The sequence below is a fragment of the Lissotriton helveticus genome, chromosome 2_1 (assembly GCF_964261635.1).
Source record: "Lissotriton helveticus chromosome 2_1, aLisHel1.1, whole genome shotgun sequence".
Lineage (NCBI taxonomy): Eukaryota > Metazoa > Chordata > Amphibia > Caudata > Salamandridae > Lissotriton > Lissotriton helveticus.
Window position 1 is genome coordinate 1,681,604,104 of NC_136059.1, and position 22,556 is coordinate 1,681,626,659.

The 22,556-nt window shown below is 46.0% G+C and overlaps 1 protein-coding gene across 1 annotated transcript in view; it reads left to right on the top strand.

Annotated features, from left to right (window-relative positions):
• Positions 1-22,556, top strand: part of SMC2 (structural maintenance of chromosomes 2) — a 297,985-nt gene that overhangs the window by 109,001 nt on the left and 166,428 nt on the right. Inside the window, exons 9-12 of the mRNA XM_078676628.1 lie at positions 266-415; positions 14,046-14,279; positions 19,230-19,389; positions 20,938-21,055. Of these exons, the coding sequence (XP_078532754.1) occupies positions 266-415; positions 14,046-14,279; positions 19,230-19,389; positions 20,938-21,055 (662 nt within the window). The remainder of the gene's footprint in view (positions 1-265; positions 416-14,045; positions 14,280-19,229; positions 19,390-20,937; positions 21,056-22,556) is intronic.

Consider the following 22,556-nt stretch of genomic DNA (forward strand, 5'->3'; position numbering starts at 1 on the left):
GCCATCTGTCTTAAAAAGAAACCAAGCCACAGCATCCTGAATGTTGACATCTGAGCTACATTTAGAAAGACTAATGGTGTTCTTTCTTGAACTGCACAGTGTGCGAGGAACCATTTTCACTTCTAATTGGATTAAAATGTACACAACTGGTAGACTTCTCCCCAGTGAAACTGTTTGAATAAAATGATAGAATGATTTTTCTAGGTAAATCAATGTATTTTCCTTCAAGATCTGATGAAATATTCCTTGCATCTATTTGCCACAGGAAATTGGTGGTGTACTCCGTGGATTGGAAGAAGCTCTAACAGAAGTCCAGAGAGAAGACACAAAAGCTCGGAGTGCCCTTGATCTGAAAAAGCAAAATATGAAAGGGGAAGAAAAGAAGCGTAAAGAACTAGTGAAAAGCATGGAAGAGGTAAATAATTGCTCCTGGCCTTAGGCAAAAATACTAACAGGTGTGCAAGTGAAAAATAAGAATCTGTTTTGATCTTTGAGATATGCCCTGAGTTCTAAAGAGGTGTTGATTCCCTTCTCATTTACGAAGACTGAGTGAGTATGTCAAAAAGGGTCTTGTGCAAAAAGAACCAGATATGATTCTGTGGAATAAGGACTCACACCTGGGATTTGAGGCTCTAAGTCCCAGGTGCTCAGAGAGAGTGTGATAGATGTAGACCGGCAGACAGAAGACAGGTAGGCCAATATAAAAATAGACAGGTAGCTCAGCGGTGCAATGCATACCTCTGCTGTACCTGTTACCAGTGAAGTATAGCTCTGCTGTGTGCAGGTGGTGTGAGGTAGATCTGCTGTCTTAGTTTTCCGAGGGATCAGTTTTCTGTCTGCACTGAGTGAGATATCAGCAAGCTTAGCGGGGAATAATGCCCCATCAGTGGGGCGTTGCTGTGATAACTACACCAGGTAGGCGAAGTTCCGTAGTCTTTGACAGGTGAGAGAGAGGGCTGCCATCTGCATTGAGGGAAAAATAAGTCAGCAGAGCCAAAAATGGATGTGATCACGGTGGCTAGTAGACCTGTTATAATGCACCCCTTTCTCGAAGGGTGCAGGTATGGTCCTTCTTTTAGCTCTTGTGTTTCAGAACTCTGTCTTCGAGACTGCAGGGGTAGGTTGGTCTTTCACTTGTCCCTTTCACTAATGCATATATTAATCTGTATGCAAAGCCAGGACACTCTGCTTCTTGCTAAAAATGGAGTTGCATAGAGTTGAAATTAGGGTCTGCTTCCCTGCAGTGTATGCTTGTTGAAGGAGAGGCACTCAAGTGAGGTTTACACTATTGTCAGGTTGCAAAGAGACAGGCCCTCACATTCTGATCCTTTGGTAGTGTTGCCTTGTTGCCAGAATTGTATCCTACGCAGAGTTTGCTGGTCTATTTCTGTGGACATATGCCTGACCAGGTTTGTACACATTTTGGAACAAGTTAGGAGCCGGTACAACTGTGTTTTACTCCATGTTGTGGATGCATGTTTCAGCCTCCTGTGCTTGGGCGAGAAACACAAAAGCATGCATGCATGCACACATACCTTAATTTGTGGTCTTGATTCTCCACAAGGGTGAGGAATCCCTACATCCAGAGTCGACTTGCTTCCTGGTCTCAGAGGCACCATGGGCTTTATTTAAAAAAAAACAAATTTTTTATAAAAGGGGGTGAGGTTGTGCAATAAGTTTATTATGTAACTTAAGATAGCAGGCAATGTGTGATAGTTACATTAATTACATTGCACATTCTAATAACATTAAATCAGCTCATATATTGATAGTCAGTACTGTGATATCCTTAAAGAATACGTGTACTCCAACTCAGTTTTCCTTTGTCCTTAGCCATACCTATTAGTTTGGGAATATTGTCACACCCACCTTAACTGCAATAATGCTGCATGTTTAGAGGGGGGAGACAACATTGAAGATTAAAGTAGGCAATCTGGAAATGCTGCAGGAGTTAAGGGGTAGTTTTTTTTTGGAAGAAGGGACAGATGGTGCTGTGTACACTTTAAGATGGTTAAGGGGGTAATACACCTGAGAGCAGTATGGTATACGGTGTTCCACTTAGTAGAATTCGTTCTGGATGATGTTATTACCTTTTGAGGCCCATTCACGTAATGGGATTAAGTGTCCCATGTCTTGAAGAATTTTGATTTGCCAGCGCTTATGGAAATACATTTTGCCAGATACTTAATTGCAAGGGTATTTTCTCTTAGGGTCAATGTTTAATGCCTCTGCTATTTCTGAATGCCATTACTATAGGTTTTATTGCAGACAATAGGGCTGTGTGAATCCCTCATTTCTCAGGTGAGGACGCTTCTGGGAAGGGGATGGCAACACTAAATCCAAATTTTAGCCAGGGCCAGTAAATAAATAGTGCTTTTGCCTTTTCTGTCCGCTAGCTGATTAAACAATCTTTTTATCTAATATAAACCTTCATAGAAGGTGGGCAATCCTCTATACACCCTGGACAGGTTCCTAGCTGTAGTAATGTTTTATTTGGATATTTGCCTCTACCCCCACCACAAGAAACCTTAGTTCTGCCTCTCGATGCTTTTAACTAATAAATTAAAAGGATTGAGACGCAGGATCGGGTCTATATGATTCTCAATAGGCCACAGCCCTAATCCAATAAAGAAAACCTTCGCAGGACAAAATTCAATGTCAAAACCATAAAGGTTTATTCACATTTAAGAATCATTACAGAGAGCAAAAGATTATTAGTTAGTCAATTTGAAATCGGCAATAATTATCATCAAATAGTGCCATTTACCAGTGGAAACAACATAAGGCAGACCTCCAGAAAATGTAGCCTGTATCAAATTATAGTTCATCAAGATGTTTAGCATAAATCTGCTCAGTTCAAATGTAAAGGAAAGACTAAATATAAATCAGCAAGCAGAATGACCAAGACGGCTCAGTTCGTAAGGCCAGAAAAGTACACGTATAACTCATTGAATATATGTCTTTACCACAAATACAAATACTCCGCATGGCATTACCACGCGAATTTTACTTCGCAAGTGGCTTTACCACGCAGTTTTTTAGTACGCAGGTTCTAACATCGCATTTAAAAAACGTTACGTTCAGCAGCTCTTACTTCCATCCACCATGGAAATATGCGTGAAAACACGTCTACCAAAACTAAAAAAGGACTTCAATTTTGACGTACACTGCCACGTCTTTGGTGCGGCTCTTTTCTTTTACTTTTTAATGACACTGTAGTGCGTTTTTTTAATGTATGTAGCCTGCTCGTTTTATTTTTATTTTAATGGGGGGGAGACCCCCCCAACGTCACGCAGAACTTACAAGCAGGACGACCAAAAGGAATACAACTTGCGTGGTAAAGACGGTCGTGGAAGGCACCCGCGTTGAAGAGACGTTTGCGGGGTAAGTGGATCGTTGATAACGTCATGCGTGGAAAAGACTTCGTTGTAAATGATGTTTCCCTAACTCATTAGGCAGACTAACAGAGTCTGCACAGTTAAAAAGAAAGTAAAAGTCTGACACACGTCCCAAAACGGGCACATTTGTAGGTTTCAAATCATGAAAGGCACCCATAGTTCTGTACTAATAATGTAACTTGTACACAAACCATTAATAAAACAAATATGATGCTTCAAATAAGACACCATTAGGAACATCTACGTTCATGCATAATTAAAATAAGGCGTACATAGGAAATAATGTGATATTTATGCAACAAGTGTAAACGATGCACAGTGCAACAGTTTAGAGCCTTTAATATGTTGCCGATACAGGAACACTGCATATGACTTCCTTCTTGAGGAACACAAATAAAAACTACCACAAAATGATTGTGATCGTTTTTCTGGAGTGCCTGTTACCAACTTAATATCCTTGTGATTAAGTATTTAATAATGGACAGAAACACCTTTTTATGTCCAGTAAAAAAGAATATGGAAAATGTTCCTACTCACTTTTTAGGTCTCGCCTGGCGAATGCAGCGCATGCGCTGCTTCGCCTTGGTGAGACTATTGTTGTTGGTTTGGTGCGCAAGGGAGATAAACCATGTGCGCGCCCGAAGAAGAGATGTGCACGCTCACGGCATCTGTATCAGCTTGGCCCTAGACAACACATGGGCACCTGCACGGCGTGCCTTTCAGCTTGCGTCTGGACAGCCAATGTGCATGCTCGCAAGATCACGGCGTCTTACAGCTTGTTTCGGACAGTGTCGCGGCTGAAGTGGAGATCGGAGCCGTAGACATGGAGTGCTTCCCAGCCGTCTAGGCCCCTTGATACCACTTCTGTCTTTGAGTGCTGTGCAGAGAGTCTGGGGGAGACCAGTATTTCCGTGCGAGGAAGCAGGTAATATCCCGTGGGATGTTCATTAAATTGTGCACGTGTACGGACAGGACGCGTTGTTTCAGCACAAAGTGCTTTCGCTTTTGTTTGTTTCTCTATCTCCCTCCCGCTGCTAAGAGGCTTAATGGAAAATAATGCTTTAAATCATCCCAGGGAAGGTGCATTTTAATGCTGTTCCACATCAGAGGCCCGGGATTGCATTTCGCTGCTTTAACCATTTGTTTTTATCTGTCAAGCCAGAGCGAAGAGCGCGCGAGCTCAGAGGCCCGGGGATTGCCTTCCGCCACTTTAACCATTTGCTTTTATCTGGTTCTGTTATTGCTCTTACATCTTGAGCGGTTCTGTCTTACTATTCTTTGTCTTAGCCAAGCTCTATCTAGAGAACAGCGAGCGTCTGGCAGGTCAAATATAGTAAATAAGTGACATGTAAAGTAGGATTTGCACTGGCTCAGTTTAAGATATTTGAGGCAGCCCTTGATCGCAAAAACATGGTAACAACGGTGGCTTATGATAACTTCCAGACTCCAGATCAAACAAAAGGTTCATTTTGCAGCGTGAATCTTTCTGGATTCACTATGCTGTGCATATTCCGCAATCCGGTGGTTGGGTCCGGAATCGTAGTCTTTTTTTCTCTTTTTTTTTTTTTTTTTGTCGTAGCCCAGGTGGGCGTCGACGTCCCACCATTTGGTGTCCTTTCGGTGACGTCAGCGTGCTTCCGGCGGAAGCTACCACCCTTGGGCGCCATCTTCAGATTCTTTTTTCCGCCGTTGGGTCTGGATCGTCGCGTGAAGCTCCAGAAGTTTTGGAGGAGGAAAGAAGAAAATACAGCAGAAATTCACAGGTGAAGACCTAAGAACATCGACAGAAGAGGACCTTTAGTGAGGAGACGACGAAGAAAGGAGAGAACTTCGAAATCTTCGACCTCCTTGAAGGAATGCGCACACAGGGGGCCCCCTAAGCGCAGGGATGTACAAGACGCCGTTTAAATTCTGCAAGAACTGCCACCACAAGTTCGCACAGAAGGACCAGCACCCAGTCTGCAACCTCTGCCTGCCAATCGACCACGAAAGCAGAGACTGCAACGCCTGCTCCGTCTTCAAGCCGAAGACACTCCGAATTCGAGAAGGACAGAGGACGGCTCACCACACGATGCAGGGCAAGGGCCAAGCCCCGACGCTCTATGAGCTTGGCCTCTCCACCGACGATGAGGACAACATCGCCGAAGGACCAGATGACTTCACGGTCGCTGAGACCGATAAGAGTACGCCTGATAAGGTAGGAGAGTCTACGACCCCGAAAACTCCCACAGGGCCTCGAAAACCTGAGGCAGACTCTCGAAAGTCAGAGCACAGAGCCTCGAAAGGAGCACCGGCGCCGAGCAAATCGACGACCGATGCTGCATCCTCCGAAAAAGAGCCCAGCGGATCCTCCGAGAAGGACTCCCGGAGGCAGAAGACCAGCGAAAAGCAAAGGTCATCGAAGCAAGCCCCCGAAAAAGGGCCTTCGACTTCGACGTCGAAAGAAAAAGAGCCGAAGAAAGCTTCGACGACGACGCCGAAAAGGGCGGCCGAAACGCTCGACGACGAACAGGCCGCAGAAATGCAGAGAAAAAAAGAGAAGGCTCGAGGCCGAAATGGAGAACATCCTTCAGAGAAAGAAGGACTTCGACGAAAAAATGAAAAGTTACAAGATTCCCCCGAAGCCGGCACCGACCGTCGCTGAGGTACAGGAGATCGAAGAGTTCGACATCGAAGAGCCGCCGAAAACTCCGGAACCTTCGGAGCACGAAGAGGAGGAGGACCTCTACTACACAGAGGGGGATTACGGGGAACAGCAGTCAAGCTACGGTTCAGGTTCCTCGACGGCCCAAGACCAGGAATGGCAGGACATCGAGGCCGAAAACCCAGAGGAGGCGGTAGAAACATACCCCTCGAGGCCTTCGCCACCGGATGACATTGGGGCATACAATGAGGTGGTAAGAAAGGCGGCAACAGCTTATGGAATTAAGCTGGAAGAGGAGAAGGAAAAAGCAGACTTCCTGCTCGAGACACTGCTCCCCATACAGACAAGGAGCCAGTTCCTGCCCATGCTCAAGAGTATCACGGCCCAGGGAAAGGAGGCCTTCAAGGACCCGGCTACAGGCAGATCTGTAACGCCGAGGACCGAGAAGAAGTACAAATTCTCCTCAGAAGACCCAGCTTACATCAAGGGTTCCGTCACAGCGGATTCTATCATCGCTGCAACGGCCAGGAAAAGGGCAAACGTCCCAACAACGTCCGGACCCCCACCTGACAAAGAAAGCAGGAGGATGGACCTAACGGGCAGGAAGATTGAGAGGAACGCTGCAACGCACTGGCGGATGGCGAATTCCAACGCCCTCCTGAATAGGCATCAATACCAGCACTGGGAGGAGATGGGACAGTTGCTCAAACACCTCCCGGAACAATACCGTGACAGAGGGGCACACCTGGTAGAGGAAGGGAAGAGCATCGCCAACTCATGCCTGAAGACAGCCTTGGACGGGGCAGAAACATCCAGCAGACTGATGGCTATAGGCATCACTGAAAGAAGGCAAGCATGGCTCAGGATCTCAGGATTCAAGGCTGAAGTCCAGAACAACATCCTGAACACACCCTTCAGCGCCGAAACATTGTTCGGAGCCCCAGTTGATGATAAGCTCACCCAACTGAAGAAGGACAACGAGACGGCAAGGTCCATGGGAGCCCTGCAGTTCAGAGGGATGAGAAGGGGCACTCCGTCGCGGAGGCCGAACGGCAGAGGTGGAAGCCAGCGAGGAGATTCTCACAAGAGTTTCCACCAGGGGCAACAGAGTGACAGCCAAGGCCACCAGGGGCAGCAGAGGCAAAACTGGAACTACCAAGGCAGGGGCCAGTCCTTTCGAGAGGAAATGGACGGGGCCAGAGAAGAAGAGGCGGCGAACAGCCCCCCTCTAAATGACTTCACACGAGAGAAGGTGCTCTACCACCCACACCCTCCGGGGGAGGAGCACGGGAAAACAAAGAGGAGAGGGCTACACGGACAAGACACAAAGGAACATGCAACTCCGGTAGGAGGAAGATTGAGATTTTTTCTCCAGGAGTGGAGAAAAATAACAGACAAGTGGATACTCAATATTATGCAGTTCGGGTACTGCATAGAGTTGGAAAAAAGGCCACCAAACAGAAAACCAAAGAAAAGACAGCACTCTGGAAGAGAGCTGCAACTACTGCAAGAGGAAGCCCAAGAACTCCTCCTCAAAGCGGCCATAGAACGGGTCCCCTTCAAAGAACGGAACATGGGAGTGTACTCAAACTACTTCCTAGTGCCAAAGGTGGACGAAAGCCTAAGACCCATCCTGGATCTACGGTTCCTGAACAAATACGTCAAAACTCAAAAATTCAAAATGACGTCCCTACAAGAGGTCATTCCTCAGATAAAGCAGGGGACTTCTTGTCTACCATAGACCTCAAAGATGCATACCTGCACATCCCCATGAACAAGCAGCACAAGCACATGCTAAGGTTCACTGTAAACAAGGATCACTACCAATTCACGACCCTAGCTTTCGGCCTAAAGTCCGCATCAAGGGTGTTCACCAAATGCCTTGCGGCAGTGGCCGCACACCTAAGGAGAAAGGGGATACACGTGTACCCCTACCTCGACGACTGGCTGGTGAAGGCAAACTGCTACAGGACATGCAAAGAGCATGCAGAACAGGTGACAGGAACGCTAGCAAACCTGGGTTTCTCCATACACTGGGGCAAAAGCTCGATGGAACCAGAGCAGGTGAAGATCTTCCTGGGAGCCCAGATCGACACCATACAATGCAGAGTCTTACCGAGCGAAAAGAGAACGCTCAGCCTACTGAGGGAGAAACGTCACTACCAGAAGGGGCGATCTCTGACGGTGAGGACTGTGAGCAAGATCTTGGGGATGATGGCATCATGCATCCATCTGGTCCCCAATGCACGCCTACAAATGAGACCACTCCAAGAGTGGCTGCAACAACAATGGTCACAAGCTACAGGAAGTTGGGAGGATCTAGTGGTTGTAACGCACAGGGTGCAGGAAGAGATAAGGTGGTGGACCAAGGAGAGAATAACGGAAGGGAAACCTCTAACACCACCGGACCCAACGGTGACCATCACCACAGACGCATCCCAGAAGGGGTGGGGCGCACACATGAACAGGCTCAGAGTGAGGGGTCTGTGGAGCCCTACAGATGCAGGCACATCAACTACCTGGAACTGAAAACTGTGTTGCTAGCCCTCAAGGCCTTTCAGAAACACCTACACAACCGGAAGGTGCTAATAGAAACAGACAACACCACAGCGATGTTTTACATAAACAAACAGGGGGGAACTCAATCGTTCCCGCTGTCAAACTTGGCACAAGAGATCTGGAAATGGGCCATACCACTAAAAATAGACCTGCTAGCCATACACCTGCCAGGGAAGGACAATGTGGAAGCGGATTGGCTCAGCAGGCAGACTTCAGCATCCCACGAGTGGGAACTCAACAGTCAGGAAACAGAGAGTCTATTCAGGAAGTGGGGCACCCCAACAATAGACCTATTTGCAACACACCGGAATGCAAAATGCCAATACTTTGCATCCAGGCAACCAGAGGCACGGTCCCAGGGGAATGCCCTAAGGATAAGCTGGTCAAAAACATTTGCCTACGCTTTTCCCCCGATACCACTGATCCCCAGGGTGCTCAACAAATGCATGAGAGCAACATGACGCTCATCCTTGTGGCACCACAATGGGCCAGACAGACGTGGTATTCTCAGATAATGGAGATGGCGCAGGGGCCTCCCCACAAGTTCTCAAAAAGAAGAGACCTACTCTCCATGGAAAACGGAGGAATCCTACACCCAGAGCCAGAGAGCCTCAACCTCTCAGCCTGGCTCCTGAGGACTTAGAATTTGCACACCTGAAACTACCAGAGAGCACCCTGCGGGTGCTGCGAGAGGCAAGAAGGCCCAGCACACGCAAGTGCTATGGGGAAAAGTGGAAAAGATTCACTCAATGGTGTTGCAAGAAACAACTCCAAAGGAGACTGACCAAGGAGTCCACGGTGCTAAGGTACCTCACACACCTAATCAAGGCAAAGCTAAGCTCATCCTCACTGAGAGTGCACCTAGCAGCGATTGTGGCATACACAAGAGGAGAAACAGGGAGAAGCTTCTTCACATCTCAAGTCGTGAAAAGATTCCTGGAAGGGGCTAAAAGAATAGCGCCGCCAAAGAGAATGCCGCCACCGGCCTGGAACTTAAACGTGGTACTGACGGAGCTCATGAAAGCACCCTTCGAACCCATCCACAAAGCATCACTGCAAATGTTGACAATGAAGACGGCCTTCCTGGTGGCGATCACCTCACTACGAAGGGTGAGCGAACTGCAGGCACTCACACTGCAGGAACCCTACATCCAGATACACAGTGACAGGGTCGTGATGAGAACTGACCCACACTTCATGCCAAAGGTGGTGTCAAGGTTCCACATGAATCAAAGTATTCAGATCCCTAGCTTCTTCCAAAACCCCACTACAAGCGCTGAGAGGTCGCTCTACACCCTAGATGCAAGAAGGGCTGTGATGCACTACATTGAAAGAACGAAGGTCCACAGGAAGACGAAACAGTTCTTCGTGTCCTTCGCTAACAGTTACATGGGCAAACCAGTTACGAAAAACACCATAGCCCGATGGATCGCACAGACAATTCAGTTCTGCCACAAGCAAGCTGGCCAGGAGCTAACAGGAGGGGCACGAGCCCACTCCACCAGGAAGAAAGGAGCAACAATTGCCTTCCTGGCCAACACACCAATCAGGACATCTGCCTGGCGGCAACATGGGCTTCAGTACACACTTTCACGAAGCACTACTGCGTGGATGTACAGATGAACAAGGAAGCACAAGTGGGACAAAAAGTGCTTCAACATATTTTTAGCAACCAACGCTCATCTTCCACCCAACCGCCACAAAAGTAACTAAAACCGCTACAAAATCTATGCACAGCATAGTGAATCCAGAAAGATTCACGCTGCAAAACGAATAGTTTCTTACCTGTCGGTGTAGTTTTGCAGCTTGAAGATCTTTCTGGATTCACTAGCGAACCCACCCGCCTCCGCCAGAAATATGATGCTGGAATAGAGGGTGGAAAAACATGGAAAAGAAAGCAAGTTGGAACAATTACAAAATACGTGGAAACACTAACGTTGAAAAAACGATTAACATACATAGCCATGGATTCACTACAAAGACAAACAAGGAAAAGAGACAGAAAAAAGAATCCGAAGATGGCGCCCAAGGGTGGTAGCTTCGTCACCGAAAGGATACCAAATGGTGGGACGTCGACGCCCACCTGGGCTACGACAAAAAAAAAAAAGAGAAAAAAGACTACGATTCCGGACACAACCACCAGATTGCGGAATATGCACAGCATAGGGAATCCAGAAAGATTTTCAAGCTGCAAAACTACACCGACAGGTAAGAAACTATTCGTTACGCCGCCTGGACATTGAACTTGGGCACTTTCACGCTTTTCCTTCACTTTTATTGTGTCTCCTGTAAAAAGAACAGGCAGGTACAGCACGACCCGCACCTACCACTCAGAGCAACAGCCAAAGAGCCTTCTGTGAACACCTGGTGCTCCTTGAGCTGTTGCTGACACCCCCAGCACCCTGTTTCAACGAAACTTAGTTTTACATCTCCTCCCGCGGCTTCGGCACGGAGTCTCATCCACCTGCTAGGTTAGCTTGCTATAAACTTTTGTTCAAGCTGTTATATGGAGAAACATGTACACACAGTCCCTCTCATCTTCCCCAACCCCTTTCCACCTGATTGAACGACAGTAAACAGTGCTTCACTAATTTTAAAATCATTACTTGGCATCCAACGACAAGGCCAATAGCTTAAACTTGTGTAACTGCGAGGCCTATTGCATTGCACATGCTTGTTGTTTTTAGGTCTCGCCTAGCGAGTGCAGCGCGTGTGCTTTTTCGCCTTGGTGAGACCATTGTTGTCGGTTTGGTGCGCGAAGGGGGCCAAACATGTGCGCGCCAGGACGATGTGCATGCGCATTGCGTCTCCTCTCTGCCTGACACACTCCCACAGCGCGCTTGATTTAGCTTTCAGTTTCAGGTTTGGTGCGCGAAGGGGACAAAACGTGCGCGCCCGGACAGGCGATGTGCACGCGCATGGCGTTTCCTCTCTGCCTCACACGCTCCCACCACGCGCTTGATTTAGCTTTCAGTTTCGGTTTGGTACGTGAAGGAAGACAAAACATGTGCGTGCCCGGACAGGCGATGTGCACACGCATAGCGTCTCCTCTCTGCCTCACACACTCCCTCCGCGCGCTTGTTTTTATACTTGCTAAGATGCTTGCTCCCTCTTGAGAGGAATCAGAGGACAGTTCTTTCAGTGATGATGCAGCGTCACAATGGGTGCCTCTGATCAGCTAGGCGCATTATCTTCAACAGACTGGGACATGGAAAATACAGTTCTGTGACAGTTTTTAATGAAGGAGCGTTCTTGCAAAGTTTAAACTGAGCTTTTGGGGTGAGATTTGTGTATAAGTCACTGTTCGCGTGCGTGAGATAAACTGGTGGCCTTTGTTTTCTGACCATGCACAGAGCATCTCCTGTTTAGGCATGCAACCTGTGCCGCAGTTTGTTGCCCCTATGTGAGCCAGGGGGCCTCCGAGGTAGGGCACTGCAGATGCCATCGGGGGCTGTGTTCGCCCCCCACTCTTCCTGGGCCTTTCGATGACTTCCTAGCAGCTGCACAGCTGACATTCTCTGGGAAACCATCAGCATGAATGGCTCCCTTTCGCTTCCTGCCTGTTCCATTCTTCAGAGCTCACGTGCTGGCAGATGTCCTCGTAAAGGGGTTACCGGCACAGGCTGGGCTCTGTGTGACTGCACAGCCTAGGGGAGCAGGCACATCACATCACAGGAGACTGGAAGCAAGCACTGCATGCAGAGCACCTGAACAGTCATCTCTGTGCGCTTTGAGCTTGCTCATTAGGGAACAACCTATAGCTGTACGTTTTATTGGAAACCCTCTGGCTCCTTAAAAGTAAACACAGGTTAAATTGAAAAAACTCTGTCAAAAATGTATTGCAAAGAGGAGGAAACGAGGAATAGAGCATACAAGGCATTCGGGGCTGGCGCCTGTACTCTGGCGAAGCACAAAACAAACAGAAGACGGTCAGGAATTTTTTTAAAACATCAACTACAGGGCCTCTCCGAGATTACACTAATTTATTGCATGCTACTTGGAATTAATATTTATGCCATTCAACACGGTTAATTACCCCAAGTACGTTTTATGATGTCATTATGTTCCTTCTGCCTCATCTCTCATTTCAGAGCTCAGGATTCACCACCATACAGCAATAAAAACCTGAACCCTGGAATAAAAAGAAAAGCTAAATTAATCCAAGACACTGTTGTATTTTTTTTTACACATTATCTAAGTTTTTGACTTTCCCATGTAGCTTGATCCCTTCCCTAATCTTTAATAAAATGTGTTTTTGGGTACTTCTATCAAAATACGAAATAAAATGAATTTTCCCTTTCTGGACCTTTTGAGAATATACATAAATTATACAGTGCCAAACTAGGCAGCTCAATCTTCGTATCGTTGCTATAACAATTGGGGTAATAAACTCAAATAGGCTGCAGAAGATATGTTTATTAATAAGAGCAAGGTCACCTGTGCAAGATGAGGTGCTTAAGTCTCCAGCGAGGACAACATGTAATATTTAATAGTTTTCGACCAGAGTAATGTGTTGGTTTACATTCATGTGCTCATGCTTGTCGAGTGAAAAACGATTTACAATGTACTCCTGCTTAACCTCAGCCTCTGTTTGCAAGTTTGTGGGGAAGGGAAAGTGTTTCACATAATTCATTGAAAATGGTTTTCAGCATCAGTGCTCATGTTTTGATCCATGCATCCAACGTAGTCTGCATATGCTGTCTAAACGCATGTTAAGCATTTTAAACCGAATTATTGTCATTATTATTTTTTATTATTGCATACAATTTCACAGTTTATTTGTGAACTAAGTAACCAGGTGTCCTTTTTAGGTCAAGCCTTGACAGCTCTTGTGCTGCTCTGCGGCATGCTGGATTGGGAGTAAGAAATAGAAGCCGCACCTACACTCAACCCATATTTGTCATTGGCTTGTGTCATTGTCCTTTGTAAATGCTGGCTGCTCATTCTTTAATAGGCTTTTTAGTCCCTCCTTTGTACCGCCTTGTCTTAATTTGTAACCTCCCATGAGGACTGGCCCTTTTACTTCGGTTGTTACACTGTGCGTCTTTTTTAGTCTGTAAGCACTATTTTCTTTAATGACTTTCTCCTACTGCAGGCACGACATGCTTTTCTGCAACATTCAGCGCGCCATGCATGCTTTCATTTCCGAGCAGCCAGGACAATGGCTTCTGCTTCTGTGAATAGGTCTTGCATTTACAAGACTTTGAGCTATTGGCATTGTAAATGACAATGCCTTTTATTTATGTGTTAATTAGCAAAACAGAAACATAAAACGCATTGTCATTTACAATGCAAATAGCTTAAACTCTCGCAAATGTGAGACCTATTGCATTGCAAATGCTTGTTTACTATGTGCACTATAAAATAGACAGCTAGAGGGTAGTGATAATTTTACTAGTTCATAAAAGTGTTCTGATGGTTAAGTACATTTTGTTCTCCACAAGGATTCCAAGACTTTGGTGGCCAAGGAGAAGGAGGTAAAGAAAATAACAGACAACTTGAGCTCCATACAGGAAGCTGGTCAGAAAGATGCAGATGCGTTGACTGCCGCTCAACAACACTTCAACGCTGTCTCTGCTGGCCTGTCCACCAATGAAGACGGAGAAGAAGCAACACTTGCTGGGCAGATGATGACCTGCAAGAATGACATCAGTAAAGCAGAAACTGAAGCCAAACAGGTACTTATTCATTAATTGTTATATTGCTTGCTGTTGTATCATTTTACACAGCCATAGAGTTGCATGAAGGAACTGGATGAAGAAAGGATAGAGGAAAAGCAAGCACAAGATTTAGGCTGAAGACCTGTAAATGTAATCTTCTCCCAAAATACTTCTCGATGGTTGTTGTGGATAGTTGACATTCTGCATCTCATCAGTAGTTGAGTGGGAATGTCAGTGGCACATAGGTGCCATGGAGAGAGTGAGAGTAGGGGGAGAATGGAAGAAGATATAAATAGGGTTTGAAAGGTATCGGGATCAGAATTTGACAGGTAGAAGTAATGGCACGCTGTACCATCACCTGGGTGGTGACAGCAATCTTATGTGAGGCATGAAACGGGCCAACCCCTCCTGACATGTGAATAATCATACCATTCAGACATCCTTACTTGTAAGTTAAATGTATGATCACAGTTGCACAGACAGTTGGAGGACTGGAGAATTAGAGGCTTTTGAGTCCCCCCTACCGTTTACTTGGATTCCCTGTCTCCCCAAGGATTAAAGGACCATAGTTCCAATGATGTTGAAGGTTTGGTCATCCCCTACCATACTGTACTGGGCTTCTGGAGCTGTGGATTCACACGGTTTCACTGGCTGCTCCATTGGGGACGTGAGCCGAGATAGAGTACACCGTGTGCTGAATCTAATCTGTTTTCTTTCCGGGTTTCAGCTGCAAAAGCAAGGAGAAAGAGTAGCAGTACTCAGCCGCCCGGGCTGGAAGAGCCACATGAATTTCTCTTTTCCATCCATCATAATCTTTTCATATGACCTGGGGCTACGTACTTGACTTGGCCTCTCTGACATTCATATGTAGACTATGTCCTAAATAAGAATTCTTTCTACACTGTTAGAGGTACGTCCTTAGCTCCTCTTTCACATAAATATCTACCCAGTTGATGCCAGAATATCTCTTCTCCTTGTACACCCAGTGTTTGCATGCTTAGAGTTGTCCTACACCGGTTTGCAATGGCTAGATGTATATCGTATCACTAAAATACATGCATAGGCACCTACAACTAACTAGTCCTGTTTTGAAGACTGTTGGGTGGCTAAGTGAAGGAATTTTAAAAACGGCTGAGGGGTGTAGGAGAGTGGGGTCTGCAATCCTATGGTCACCCCAGATTTTTGCTTTTTGCTTCACTGGTTTACGACTTTCCCTGGCTGTGGGCCTGCTAATCAGACCCACAGCCTAGCTGTTCTCTCTCTAAATTTACAACCATGTACTTTAGGTGCATTTACCAATTGGTACTGGGCCACCTTATCAGTCCCTGTACCCAGGGCCTAGGTGTACCCAGGGCCTACCAGGGGCTGAAGCATGTATTATGCCACCCCTGGCTGGCCATCTAAATCTGACACAACTGGCTGCATGACAGCTGGGGCAAGGTGGTGTAAACACCCTTTGCTATAGATATAGTATACCTATATCTAACCCTAAAATGGACCCATATATTCCTATCAGTCACTCCTATGGAAGGCCTTATCAATCCTGAAGGCAGAGTGCTTGGAATTATGTGAGATGGTGCTCTGGCATGAGCTGAGCCCGTTTGCAGCTTGCGGAACCAAGTCCTAATAGCTGTTCCATGATAACGCTATACCATATACTCTTAAGTGCATTATCAACCTCGCGGTTAAATGCTAACTCTGGTATAACATTATCAAAACATGTCGAGTAAGGTGTCATACGATTTGGAATACTACCCCCTCGCCAATTCTGGCGACTGGGGTAGCATTTCACCCTTCTAGAGGGACACGACATGTATGTAACTGTGAACCCCGGTTAAAGTTAACTCGAGCCTCAGCATCACAAAATGGATGCTGCCACCCCAGACACAAGTCTGACCTCCTGCTGCTGGGAGTCCTTCCAGCGAGGATGGCCTGGACAAAGGGTTTCCTGCCTTGGGAGGTGCTAGCACCACCCCAGACAGGATTTTTTGTATTTAGGTAGGGAGGCCTGAAAGGAATGAGACATGCCTGGGGCACACAAGGTGCCCTGTGCATACACCGGTTCAAACCAGTTGCTGGGGCATCCCTGCCCCAGCTCTGGCGGGAAACCGGACAAAGGATAGGGGGTGTAACCACCCCCCTTCCTGGTCCCACCCAGGGGAGGGACCTAGTCAGTAGTGCAGCCCCCTTTCGGAGAATAAAGGTAGGAGCTGGTCCCATTCCAAATTAGATTATCCTGAACTATTCAACAAGAAGAAACTCTGGACTTTGACGTTCTGCTCCACAGAAGACTGAAGAATCTCCCTTGTGGACAAGGAGTGTCCACCCTGCAACTGCAGGCACCATCAAGCGTCCAGCGGCTTCCCTTTGTCGTCTTCCCTCGAGGATCCAGACGTCAGAGCCCGACGAGACCCGGATTCCCAGACCTCTCCGACCTCAACTCACATCTACAGCAAAGCTGAGACCCGTGGGTGCGACGAGACACGTGGGACCGGCCATCTTGGAAGAAACTGCACTTCGCTTTCAGCACGACTCCCGAGGTAAACTCGACCAAGTGCTTTGGGGATTGAGAAGCCCCAGCCCCGAGCAGCCCCTGCACCGAAGATCAGCCCTCCAGCATCCACGAGATCTGCGTGGGGCCCTTCTGCTTGTTTGCTGCTCGACGCGTTGTCTGGTCACTTGCCGGCTGGCTAGTGGCCTCCTAGACGACGAACCTTTGAATCTTTACTGCTGGTCTGGTTGCTCCAGACTGGCCCTTGCTCCCTTCCAAAAGAGGGGCACCCCGGACTCTCCTAGTCCGCACCAGACGCTTTCTTCACTCACCGCGTGGGTTGCCTTTGCCAAGGCCTGTTGACGCCGATTCCGGATCCAACACCGCCGACAGCGAGAGCCTGCGTGGGACAGCTCGTGCCTCCATCCTGGTCGTCGAAGACACCTCCTGGTCCACGTGGCTGCAGAGTCAAGCGTTCACTCTTCAACTGATCCCGACGACGACATCTGGTTCCTTCCTGGTTCCACTCCAGTCACTGGCTAGTGACTGTGAACATTGTCCCCTCTGCTTTCAGGTCTCCTTCTTCAACAATCCACCCTTGGATTGCACCGGACATCTTCCTCCTGGTCGCCTGCAGCATCTTTTCTTTCAGGCTCCATTGACTTCAACGCGAGAACCCGACGCACTTTGACACCTATGCACCCGCGGCCCGCGAGTGAGGTAACAAGAGCATTTCGGTGCTCACGGGTAGTTTAACTGTCCTAGTGTCCAGTTCCACAGTCGTTTTAGTCCTACCTAGTCAGGATCGTCCGTACTCACCTTTAACTTGAACTGTACTGTCCATAGACGTTGTTACGCATCTCGCGTGTGAGTTCACACTCTGCACACGCGTTCCGTGGGCCTCCTATTACTTACCTGAAGTTAGTGTAGCGTGATCCCATCGATCATACAGCCTCTGGACAGCTCCATTCCGATTATCGACTTTCACATTCCACTTACTTAGTATATGGTTTGTCGTGCCCCTAGGGCAATTTAATTTTGTAGTATTTTTCGTAAAAGTAGTGGCTCACTGGTTAGAGGCGGCAGGCCTGAGAGCAGAAGTCAGCCTGGGACCAGGGTTCAATTCCCGACGCGGCAGGGTCGTGGACCTTGGTCAGCGGACTCGATAATTCTCGCTTCGGTGCTTACTCTAATCAGGGGTTCCACTCGGCAACTCTGGGCATTAGCTTGCCTAATCTCCACAACGGCCCCACCAATTCCGGGGATGCCTGGCTCCACCTTGGGGACTCCCAGCAAGGGACCATCCCACAGGGAAAGCCAGGACGGGTTCCCCAGAGTTATACAGCGCCGGGACGCCCCGTTGCTGGGGCAGCTGTGCGCTTTACAAGTATACTACTACATTTACATTTCGTAAGAGATTGTCATGTTAGCCCTCTGACCTCATAAAGAGTTCAGAGGTGTTTGTTATTAATAAATATACTGTTTATTTTCATAACAACCTGTGTGGTGTCCTTTCATCTGGTATTCAAGGGGTTATATTGTGGTAAAACAGCTGGCTTCACATGCCAAAAGAGTTTAGCCTAAGACTGCTTTGTCCATGCTACCATTAGGATAGCTGGTCTATAAGGTTGACTTACAACCAATCACCATAAGGGTTTTTTGGACTGATACAAGGTGATCACTAGAACTAGTGAGCATCATATATCAGGCCAACTTCTCACAAGGGGGTTCACCTTTAAAGTGGCGGCTCATTCTTATTGAATGGCAAGCAAGGGTTAGTGTATGCAGGGAAGCTTGCTTAGATCTCAGAAGGCAGTGTTGAGAAATTAATTTTGAATGTATAGTGAGTGCTGGAACATGTGTGTCAGTAATTTGTTTTCCCCACATATGTACAACCTGGAATCTTTAACTTTGTGCTGCACAAAGTACGTGTTAACTTAGCACAATCACTGTTGCATATAGTTTCTGGAGTTGTGAAATAGGGGGTTGTGCCTGCTTTTTGCACCCCTGGCACAATCTTTTTATCACAGAAAGCACCTGCATTAGCTTGGAAGGCTCATTTTGTAATCTGGATTGCGCTGCTGTGATCCCAAGGGGCATTCTCATTTGCAATGAGGTGTGGCCCATGCATTCGAGTGGCACGTTTTTCCTTCGTACCTGCACCGTATGATAAGGCCAAAGAAAAGGTCAGGATTCACACTAATTGTGTCATATGAGGTAGTGCACAGCCGATAGGACTTTGGGGGCGGTAATGGGGGACACAAGGACATCATAGGCATTTCCGCCCCTCGATGGGTGGGTGCAGTCGCAGACTGGCAGTTTCATAATTTTTTTTATTTTTTGGATACACTATCAGTCTGAATCAAGAATGCCCATTTAAGGGTCTAGCATGGCGCAGATCCGGAATGTGCCTAAATTGGAATAGGGTCAAGTTGGATGATTTGTTTTTCAAACTTTATGCTGTGTCATTCTCATAGGCTCAAATGAAATTGAAGCATGCTCAACAAGAGTTAAAAACCAAACAAGCCGAAGTTAAGAAAATGGATAACGGCTACAAGAAGGATAATGAAACATTTGAAGCAGTGAAAAAGGTCAAAGAGAAACTGGAAGCGGAAATGAAAAAGTTGAACTATGAAGGTCTGTGTTGTCAACTGTCTTGTAATTTTGTTCACTTTTTTTCTTTTTCCAAGTATGTTGTTTCATAATAACGTTTTAGCTTAAATCACACAAGGCACAAAGGGTACTGCGAGGCCACTGTTAATGTGAGTAAAGGAGGCAGAGCTGTCTCAGATCTATTGTTCCTTACAGCTTTGCTATAACAGACCCTCACCACGCATACGTCATCATCTGGCCTGTTTCTTTACTACGGAACAATACAGTCATTCAGGGTGGGCTCACTCCAAGCTTTATAGCTGGTTGTGTGTCTGTTTCTTTTTTGTGTGTGAACTCTGATGAATTGTGGACTCTACTTCTCCTTTCTCCAGGAAGCAGCCCATATTCCTGTGTTGATTGACTTCTGTGTCAAAAAATAGTTGATACGTTTGATTTAGTCTTTATTAAAAAACTTTCCTGCCACAGTAAAAACAGACTAGTGTTCTAGGATCTTGAAGGTTTTAACATGCAAATATATTTCTGCCTCTTACTGATTCTACCAGTAATAGGCATTCATCATGGCACTGACCCTAATGTCTTGATCCCTTCTCTGGACCCTGTAGTGGGGTGTGATTAGCAAGGTTTGAAAGGATAAATACGACTGGTTACGTGGAATACCAGGCATCGGTGAGACTTTATCCTGAAAAGGCTTAATGGACTGTTTTAATTGTGTGTTTGTTTCCTGAGGGGGAAGGAACTGGACAGCATTAAGGCAGTGTGGACCACTGAATGTCATGATGTGTACATGGGTTGTTTTTTTCCGGTCCTTGCTAGTAAGGTATGCTAGTAACTGTATATCATTAGGCTCATCATTAAGATGACTCATCGCAGAATTACTCATTCACTTGGAATTGTAAAATTTTGCTATGATTTATTATGTAACCTTAAATTGAGAACACTGTTCTGTATTTGATTGTTTGTCAGCCTCATTATATTTTGTTACATGAAAATAAATCAACATAGGTTAGTATTTTTCTTCAGTTATTCATTGTTCTGGATGTCAATAAACAAATGAAGCAGTTTGTGTATCAGATACACAAGTTATAATTCTGGCTTATTTGAATCTTTCAAGCAATAATTTTGTTTATGCTGAATACTAGTTCATATAATTTCGTTTTTGTTTCTTAACTAGCAAAATGTAAGGCTGATTACCTTCATTACATTCAGATGTTAATACATTTGTTTTAACATTGCTTTTCTTTAATTGTGCAATCAGCCTCTTAATTTGAGTACTCCTTTCTCAGTAATAATACAATTTCAGCCACATTGTTAACATTTTACTAAACGTAAATTGAGAAAAACAAAAGATAGATTTTTTTAAATGTTATTTCCAGGGTTAAGTCTCTTTGAGTTAGTACTTTCTTAGTCTACACTCCTGCAGGGACACTTTGATTAACCTTGGATTTTACCTTTGGGTCTTTGAAGAAACCATTGGGACACAGCAAAAGGCTTTCTGGCTTAAAACAGAATGAACAACAGTAAATGTACAACAGTATGTCAAACTAACTGAACTTTACTTTCTTGCAATTATAGATGGTAAGGAGGAAAGGTTGTTGGAAAGACGAAAAGAACTGTCTCGGACTGTCCATCAGCTGAGGGAGTCTTACGAGTCACTGATGGCTAGATTTCCAAATCTGCGATTTGAATACAGGTAATGTAAAATGTAAATGTGTTGTATTTGTATAGCGCGAACAGTAACCCGGAGGCATCCCGGCGCTTGTACTCCTACCACAAGGGAACCCCTCCTGGCTTTTCCTTGTGAGGTGTCCACTCCTGGGCATCCCATGGTGAAACCAGGCATCCCTTGTGCATCGGGGGCCGTTGTGGAGACTAAGCAAGCTATTGCCCAGAGTTGCAGCGTGGGGCCCATGCTTAGATTCGGCACTGAGGCGAGAATATCCGGTCAGAGGAATTTAAGCCCGATCCCGCCGAGGCGGGAATCGAACCCTGGTCCCTGGCCAGCGTTCTGCATCAAGGTCTGCCGCTCTAACCATTGAGCCACACTTCTCCACTTGAAAAGATAAGTTAAGGTTATCTGAGATTGGTGCAGTGGGTAAACTAGACGGTCTAGTTTAAAAAGCACTGACAATTTGACAAACCCTCACCAACCACCCCCTCACCTAAGTCTACAGAGTATCTTCGCATGAATTGCGTTTGGTCCTGAAGGACAATGTTATGGCAGTTGTTAGACAAAGGACAATTATTAAAAGGTAGTACAATTCTTGCAGTACTAGTAGCTTAATTAATAAAGATGTTATCAAGCATATCACATTAGAATTTTGAAGATCTATGCAACATGTAAACTCTAGTACGGATTGGCATACAACAGGCCATTGTTATTTTCTTCATTTGAAAATGAGTGAGTTTCAGCAGTTGAGTGCATTGACTTTACTTGCCTGCCTCAAAGTGTGCTGATTTTTATTAGTAAAATGTTTGTTTTAAAGCCGGTAAAATGTGTGCAGAATTTGTTTGGCTGTGAATTGGAAGGCACTAACCACTGGAGTAATTATCTGTTAGGATTAGTACTATGAGGTGCTGGAAATTGTATCTTTTTAACTTTTTAAGGTACAATTGCACATTTTACCGGCAGACCTAGCTACGCGTGTTGACACTCTTAAGATCATCTAGATTGGCTGTCTACAACAAATTGTTTTTTTTTATTATTATAAGTTTATTGAAATTAAAACATAACAAGCAACACAATACACTTCACAAGGCAGAAAGTCATTTTCGGGAAGCATGTAGGGACGGGGAGCAAGTCCAGTACTTATGCATACAGGATTTGAGTTATCAATTCCAGGGTGAGGTGGGGGGCAGCAAGGAAACTATGCAATACATACATTTAAAGTGCGAGAACCAGGAATGTCATTTAGGGAGACAATGGGTTATTAAGGGCAAAATCCTGAGGGGGAGTACATATATTCCCACGATAGGCATTCCATTGAGACCAAATTCTGCTCCATTTCTTAGGTCTGCCCCGGGACAAGTACACCGTCATTTCTCTGAACATGCAGCAGTCCATATTTTCCTTCCATGCAGATATAGTGGGCAGCCTGTGGGAACCCCATAATTGCGCAATGTCCCTTTTTGCAATCATATTACAGAGGGTTGCCCAACAGATCTGTGCAGTATTATAATCATTCGGTTCCCAT